The following is a 7,197-nucleotide window of genomic DNA, read 5'->3' as shown; positions in this document are numbered from 1 at the left end:
ATGCGAAGTGAACGCAAGTCGTTTCCTGTTCCTCACGTGAGTTGAGCGCTCGGTGCATCGCGGCCAAGACGGTCGGGCAAGCTTGCATGCGTCGCCAGGTCTGCATCGGAGGACCCTCAAGCGCCCGACGCTGGGGTCCGTCCCGAGTGCGCGCTTGAAGGCAATCAAGTGCGACGAGGCCGCGCTGCTGCCCCAAGTGCTCTGCGCGTCGCTCGAGCAGGTACGAGAAGGCGGCGTGCCGCGCCGATCCAGATGCGCCCGCGACCCGCTTTTGCTATCGAGAGTCCGTGCGTGGCGGTCACGCTTCGGTGCCAACGTTATCGGGCACCCATGGGCCTTCGAAATCACGTACGACTTCAAGGGCGAGATCAAGTACTACACGGAGCACGTCGTCGCAAAGGGCTACACGCAGGCAATTGTTATCGCCTGCACAAAGACTTCCTCTCTGGCCATTCGCCAGCCATCGCGTCATCACTTAGATGCCGAGTTTGCAACGGCGACCGAAGATGCAAATGCTGCAGTCTGGTCGGATGTGGAACGAGGCGCTCTGCGACCTCGCCGTCGCCCGTCGACCTGTGCCACGACTTCTTGGCCGTGTCCCGCTTCTATATCCGCCTTGCATCGATGCAAGCAGCCGTCTACATGTACGAGTGTGTACTGCGTGGTGTCCAACCGACCCTTATTTTGTTTATGGGTCGTCGGATCGGGCGAGGCGCGTGGCTTGATCCAAGAGTTTCTGAAGCGACGCGGCGAGCTCGACCGCCGTCGGGCGCAAATTCGGGTCAGCGTCCACGCAACGGTCGACAAGGTCTTGAAGCCACCCCTCGCAGTTGTCGCGCAGCGCTGGGCGGTAGCCGCCATCAACGACCGCAATCGTCAGCGCGACTTCGTCGTCGAACGCGTCGTCTTCATACGGCTGCTTGAACGTATCAAACTCGGTCATAAGAATGCCAAACGCGTAAATGTCCGACGCGAACGACGGCGGCGCGTCGCCTGCGAGCACTTCGGGGGCCGTCCACTCGAGCAGCGCATCGTCGGTCGCCGACGTCCCGGGCACACCGACCTGGACCTTCGAGGCCGGGCTGAAGAAGACATTGTGGCTCGAGAGATACCCGTGGACGAGGCCGTGGGCATGGACATCCACGAGCGCTCTGGCCACACCGTGGCCGAAAACCATCTCGATCAACGGGCCGGGAAGCATGTCCTTGCTCTCCGCCATCAACTGCCGGAGACCGCGAAAGGTTCCTCTCACGAGAAGACTCTTGGGCAAGATGGCGGCCACAATCGGCACAAGATACGGCGAGGTGCATCTAGTATGAAAGAGCGATCGATACATCCAATGCATGCATGTATGTGATCTTCGCACCGTGCGATGGCGTCGAGATCTTCGTCGTCGCCAATGAGACGATGTGTGACGATGTCTCCATGCATCGAAAATGAAGCGCCAGGCGCCGGGACCGGTGACACCTACCCATCTAGTGTGTGTCGGGTGTCTGCGAAGTGTTCTTACCCCAAGGACGGGGTGGACCAGGTTCGCGAGCAAGTCGCGGGCTAAAGCGGCAGGGTCGATCGCCTCTGCACTGGTCAACGTTGATTGATCCCTCTAATACAACGTCACGTCGTGCTGCCGCAAGCACATGGAGCGAACCGCTGGGCATGGCATCGCATGGGGGCGTGGCACGAGCAGTTCTGAGCACACAAACCTATCTACCGGCGAATTGTGGACCTTCAATGGCTCCCAGTTGTCGGTCGAGGCCACCGTCCCGGACGGTGGGCTGGGTGGCGGGGCGCGGGTGGCCGCGAGCCAGCGTACGATGCTGCGCGGGATCGCACGTACATCTTCTTTCGCGATCTAGAACGCAACGGCTAAGCGTGCCACGTCGTGCAGTCTTACGAGCTGGGATGCCGTCGACTTGAGAGCCATCTTCAAGCGCACATGCAGCATCTTGAGCTCACTCTCGTCTTCTCGCATATAAGCGCACTGGGGGCAGACGATGTCCATGATGGTCATTGTCGACTCATGGCACGCAGCGCAGGTCCGCGCCCAGTGGACGGGGTAGCCGCGATGGTGCAGTCGCATGAGGCGCCGGATCACGGCGGCCACGCGGTCTTGCGTCGATGCGTGAGACCCACACGAGCAATCGGCCTCGATAGGGTGCCAGTTGCCACATCCGTCGACACAGAAAATCTCGGGCAAGGACGCGATCTCTTTCTACGGCAACGGATACAAGCAAACGGTAATAGCACCAGTGCAGCATACCCGTGACGCAGCGATCGTGAGCAGGGACATGTGACATGTCAGAAAACGACCGAGTCGGTCCGTGTCGGGGGTTGTCGCTCCATCCTATGCACACATCGTCGCGCTGTCAATGCAAACGTTTCGAGTCTACCGCCGTCGGAATGGCAACGTTGGCCCCTGTCGCTAGAAGCGGCTTGATGCACGGCCCGTTGCACAGCTGCAAGGCGCAATCCAACGGCGTCTTGCCCATCTACGCCGTCAATCAATAGGTTACTCGGTAGAGACCTTGGCCGTATACGTGATCACGTGCATCAACGTCCGCGCCCGCGTCGATGAGTATGCGCAGAACGTGCGAAGAGCGTCTGGCCACCGCTTCGTGGAGCGGCGTCATGCCACCCTATCGCCGGGCTGTGGGTTCCCGTGCAAATAAAGCGCGCAGTAGGATCGTGCGTACACTCTGGACGTTGACGCTTGCGCCGCGATCAACGAGAAGCTGCACCGTGTTGGGCGCACCAGCAGCGATGGCCGCCGACAGCAGTGACACGCCGCCCTACAAAACCGGCTGGAGAGGTGGTCGCCAACATTCAGATACCGGAAGCGCCCCATCCACATGGAGGCCGCTGGTTAGCATGTGTGCCGCCGCGTCGACATCGTCAATTGCCGCGATACGCATAAAGACCTCCGTCGTCTAATCAAAAGTGTGGTGCACAATGTATGTCATGTGACAGCCAACGTACGCTCATGCCGGGCACTGCGACAGCCGTCACCTCGCGACGCAGCGTCTCGAGAACCTGGTCGGCGGTCGGCCGCGCCGCTGGATCACTGCGCAGACACATCTCCACCAGCGTGCGCAGCCATGGCTCGCTGTCGTCTGTGAGCGTCGGGCGAAGCGTGCCGTTGATGACACCGCGGGTAAACGCAATTCGATCTTGAACGTCCTGGTCAAAGTACGGCACTTGACACGTGTTTAGCTCCGTGAGGAGGACGCCAAACGCGTAAATGTCAGCGGGACAGCCGTACATCGTGCCTTGCGCTTGCAGGATCTCGGGCGCCATCCAGAACCGGGTACCAGGTGCTTCGGTCATGTCGGTGGCCTCGAGCCGTGCGAGTCCGAGGTCGGCGAGCTTGACCTCGCCACTTGAGCTCAGAAGGACGTTGTCGCTCTTGATGTCGCGGTGCACGAGCTCCTTGGCGTGCAGATCTCGCAAGGCGTTGGCAATGACCCAGGCCACGTGGAGGTTGGTCACGTTCACCTGTGTGCGCTCGTTCATGCGCTTCTTCTCGAGGTGCGTCCGAAGACTGCCGCCATCCATGTACTCGAAGAGCAGTGCTGGTGTGTCCGAGTGGCGACCTGCGATGGCCACAAGCTGCACGAGGTATGGCGACGGGCACCTACGATATCCGAGATAAAAAAGTGCGATCCATCATGCAGTGGTACGCGAGGAGGGCTTCGGCTTCGGCGTGGAACGACTTGCGATGCTCTGCGTTCTTGAGTATCTTGACCGCGACCTTTTGGTCCATGTAGAAACCAAGGAGCACGACACCAAAGCCGCCGACACCGAGTTGTGTCGTCGTCACCTCGTAGTCGGTCGCTGCAATCTACGTGCACGCGTCAAGCTCGCCGAGACTCGATGTCTCGTCAACCTCGACGACGCGAGGCTGCACGCGATCAAAGAGCTTCTTGGCCATCGATGTGCACCCAAACTCGATCGCCAAGGCCAGTGGCGTCTTGTGCTCCTAGAACGCAAGCCTTGTTGCGGTACGAGGCAAGTCCGACGCACGTGGTTTTGCGTTCCGAGAAGGACTCGAGGCGTTGCGAGGAGCAGGTCCAGCATGGTCTCGTTGCGCGTAAGAACCGCCCAATGAACGAGCGAGCACCCGACCTATGCTTGAAGCATCGATGGTGTGTTGGCGATCGATGGTCTGTACCTCGTCCGAAAAGTTGCAGCTAAAAGGGTGCTGAAGAAGCGCGGCGAAGCGTTGCTCGTCTCGGAGAACCACCGCGATAAGCAATTTCGTTGCCTACACAGCACGGATGCTATCGAGTGCAGCGGCGCGACAAGGTAATTACGTGGGCGTGGGCCGCGCCGATCAACGCGATCACCTCGGGGTTTCCCTGACGCGTAGCTAGGTCCATGGCACTTTGCCCGCTCTACAACAACAACACACATTTGTCAGAGTCACCGAGGGACATGGGCTGGCACCATTTTCTCTCGAACGTCAAAGTCGACGCCGGCCTGGAGAAGTGTCTGAACGATGTCGACGCTGCCTTTGGTAGCCGCCAGGTGCAGAAGGGTCACGCCACCCTACTCCCATTCATGATGCGCCATGAGCGTGGAATGATGTAGTACACTATAGCGTTGGTTGAAATCAATATCGGGCGATGCCATGAGCGCTGCGACAACGTCGGCGTGGTCGGCCAAAATCGAAATGAACAAGGGGCAATGTCCGTTCTAAACACCAGACGAAGCGATCCCATTGTTGTACGGTCAAGGGGGTGCATACGCATTTCGCGTTGACGTCAGCACCACGCGCAAGAAGGGCCAGCACCACGTCAAGGGCACCGCTTTCACAAGCGAGGTGCAGTGGGTTCTGTTCGTTCTATATCAAGGACATGAGTGCAGGGTTTATACGCAAGACGCAACCGTGACGGCGTGAATATCAGCACCAGCCTCGATAAGAAGTGCGGCGATGTCTCCGCGCCCGGTCTGAATCGCGAGATGCAGCACCGTGTCGCCGTACTACGACATCTACATGTTGAAACCATGCAATGAGCATAGCTGCCAGTACCTGATTGCGCTCGGAAGTACAGACACCGCGCTCGAGGAGGAAGGCTACGATGTCGTTGTGACCGAGTAGCACTGCCATATGCAGCGGCCGACGCGTATTCTGGTGCATGCTTTACGTTGCTGTGCCGTGCGAGCTATGTACGTACATGGTCAGCGGCTTCGAGGTCGGCGCCAGCGTCGGCAAGAGCAACCACATGCGCCATGCGCCCGTGAAGAACCGCGTCGTGCAGCGGCGTGTGTGCGATCTGCATATGACGGTGTGAGTGTCATCGACCTCGCAGGTTGGCGATACGCACTTCCGACAGCGCATCCACGTCGATATCTTGGACGGAAAGTAACTTTTTGAGCATCGCGATCGAGCCGCGTTTGGCCGCCACATGCAGCGCCGTCGAGCCGTTCTACAGCGACACTCAAAGCGCGGGCGTAAAAGACGCACGTACGTTGACGTTGACATTCGCCGCGTGCGCGAGCAGCAGGTCCGCGATGCTGTCGTGCTTCAACAGCACAGCTGTCTTCAGAGGCGTCATCGTGTTCTATAGGACGATGCATCCGGTGTCGCATGCAATGTCGCCAAATGTAGTACGTCGCTCGCGCTGTCGGGGTGGACTCCGCTTGCCAGCAACATGCGGACATCGTCGACGTTGCCGGCCTCCACGGCCACGTGCAGCTGCTCGTCTGGCTACGGATTTCATGAGAGCGTCGCGCAAGAGGGTCGATGCAGTACAGTGAGGCATCGCTGCGCCCGTCCGACTTTCTACACAAGAAACGACCCGTTAGCTTTCGCACGGAAGGACGATGGAGGCTGCAACAGAGGGGATGATGGTCGGCGCTGCGGGCCTCGAGGCGCTTTCGGGTGGCGCAAGCACGGAGATGGCCTCGATGACTTGCAGCCCTGCCTATTTGATGGTCGTATCTGATGACATGTGCAGAGGCAAGCTGTACCGATCGATCCTTCTCAAAAGCCACCATCGACGGCACGAGGTGGGGGTGCCTGCACAGTGTGGTTAAAGACGCGCAACAAACCAAAGACGTACGACTGCAACTTGGGTCGCAACATGTCGACGAGCTTGGCTGCCGTCGGACGGCGCGTTGGATCGATCGCCGTGCATTTCGCTGCGAGGGCTTGGGCCCACTCGGCGCTTGCATCCAAAGGGTTAGGGTACAGCGTCTGGAGGAGAACCCCAAACGAGTAAATGTCGGCGGGCGTGCCGTAGCCGCTTCCGGACGTCAGCACTTCCGGCGCTCGCCACTTGCTCGTGCCAGCACCCGTCGTCATGTTCGTTGACTCTTCTTTGGCGATGCCCACGTCGCCCACTTTGATGTAGTGCTTGGAAGAGAGGAGGATGTTGTCGGGCTTGATGTCGCGATGAACGACGTTCTTGGCGTGGAGGTCGTTTAAAGCGTTGGCGACGACCCAGATCATTTCAATGGGAGCGTACACCACAGGCACGGGTTCGTCGTTGGCGATCTTCTCAAGGTACGAAGTGAGGTTGCCGCCGTCCATGTACTCGAAAAAGAGCTGCGGCGCGTTCGACTCGGCCTCGGCGGTGGCAAGCAGCCGCACAAGGTACGGCGACGGGTTGCTATTCAACGGTGCATGAGCTGCCTTCGGATACTAGCAACCATCCTACTCTTTGAGGACTTGGATCTCGTAGCGAAGGTTCTCGGCAGCCTTGCGGCTCGAGTTCAAGACAGTCTTGATCGCTACGTCTCGACCAAAGAGCTTGTCCTTGAAGACGATGCCATAGCTGCCACGGCCGAGCACTTGGAGATGCGCCGTCGAGCGCTGAGACACCTACGGGCACAAGCCGCTGCCTCTTGGATGTCTGCGGTACGGGGCGTACCTGAGCCGCTTTCGTGGTTTGTGCTGCATGCAGCTCATGGACGAGGGACGGACTAGCCAATTTCGTGGCAATGGCTGTCGGCGACTCGCCAAACTACACGGATATCCGGCGTCAGAGGTGGTGTGCTCCAATGGCACAAAACCTTGTTGACACAGTCGAGATCGATCGTCGGATCCGTCACCAGCGCAGCGACAAGTTCGTTGTGGCGACCGAGAAGCGCCAGGTGCACCAGCGTATTACCGTACTACACCACCGATGAAACGAGCCGAGACTCTCTGGTTGCTACCTCGTCTGTTTCGTTGACACTGAGTCCTTCCGAGAGAAG

The 7,197-nt window shown here is 59.3% G+C and overlaps 2 protein-coding genes across 2 annotated transcripts; both read right to left on the bottom strand.

Annotated features, from left to right (window-relative positions):
• Positions 1-475: 475 nt before the first annotated feature.
• Positions 476-1,177, bottom strand: SPRG_22321 (hypothetical protein; the record flags this gene model as incomplete). The annotated part of the gene is made up of 2 exons (XM_012352003.1): positions 476-605; positions 747-1,177. The coding sequence occupies 2 exons, from the start codon at positions 1,175-1,177 to the stop codon at positions 476-478; spliced, it is 561 nt and encodes a 186-aa protein (XP_012207393.1).
• Positions 1,178-2,636: 1,459 nt separating this feature from the next.
• On the bottom strand, positions 2,637-6,559 carry SPRG_13099 (TKL protein kinase; the record flags this gene model as incomplete). The annotated part of the gene is made up of 18 exons (XM_012351969.1): positions 6,052-6,559; positions 5,612-5,703; positions 5,469-5,561; positions 5,325-5,426; positions 5,175-5,273; positions 5,030-5,128; positions 4,873-4,980; positions 4,745-4,831; positions 4,591-4,692; positions 4,444-4,545; positions 4,311-4,391; positions 4,169-4,261; positions 4,021-4,122; positions 3,884-3,976; positions 3,678-3,838; positions 2,977-3,631; positions 2,832-2,927; positions 2,637-2,789 (listed from the first exon to the last, which is right to left on the bottom strand). Exons 1-18 carry the CDS (start codon positions 6,530-6,532, stop codon positions 2,637-2,639), a joined length of 2,799 nt encoding a protein of 932 aa, XP_012207359.1. The 5' UTR covers positions 6,533-6,559.
• Between the last annotated feature and the right edge of the window lie 638 nt (positions 6,560-7,197).

The sequence above is a fragment of the Saprolegnia parasitica genome, assembly GCF_000151545.1.
Source record: "Saprolegnia parasitica CBS 223.65 unplaced genomic scaffold supercont2.90, whole genome shotgun sequence".
Taxonomy (NCBI): Eukaryota; Oomycota; class Saprolegniomycetes; order Saprolegniales; family Saprolegniaceae; genus Saprolegnia; species Saprolegnia parasitica.
The sequence above is the reverse complement of the archived record's forward strand: the minus strand, read 5'-3'. Positions and strand labels throughout refer to the sequence as shown.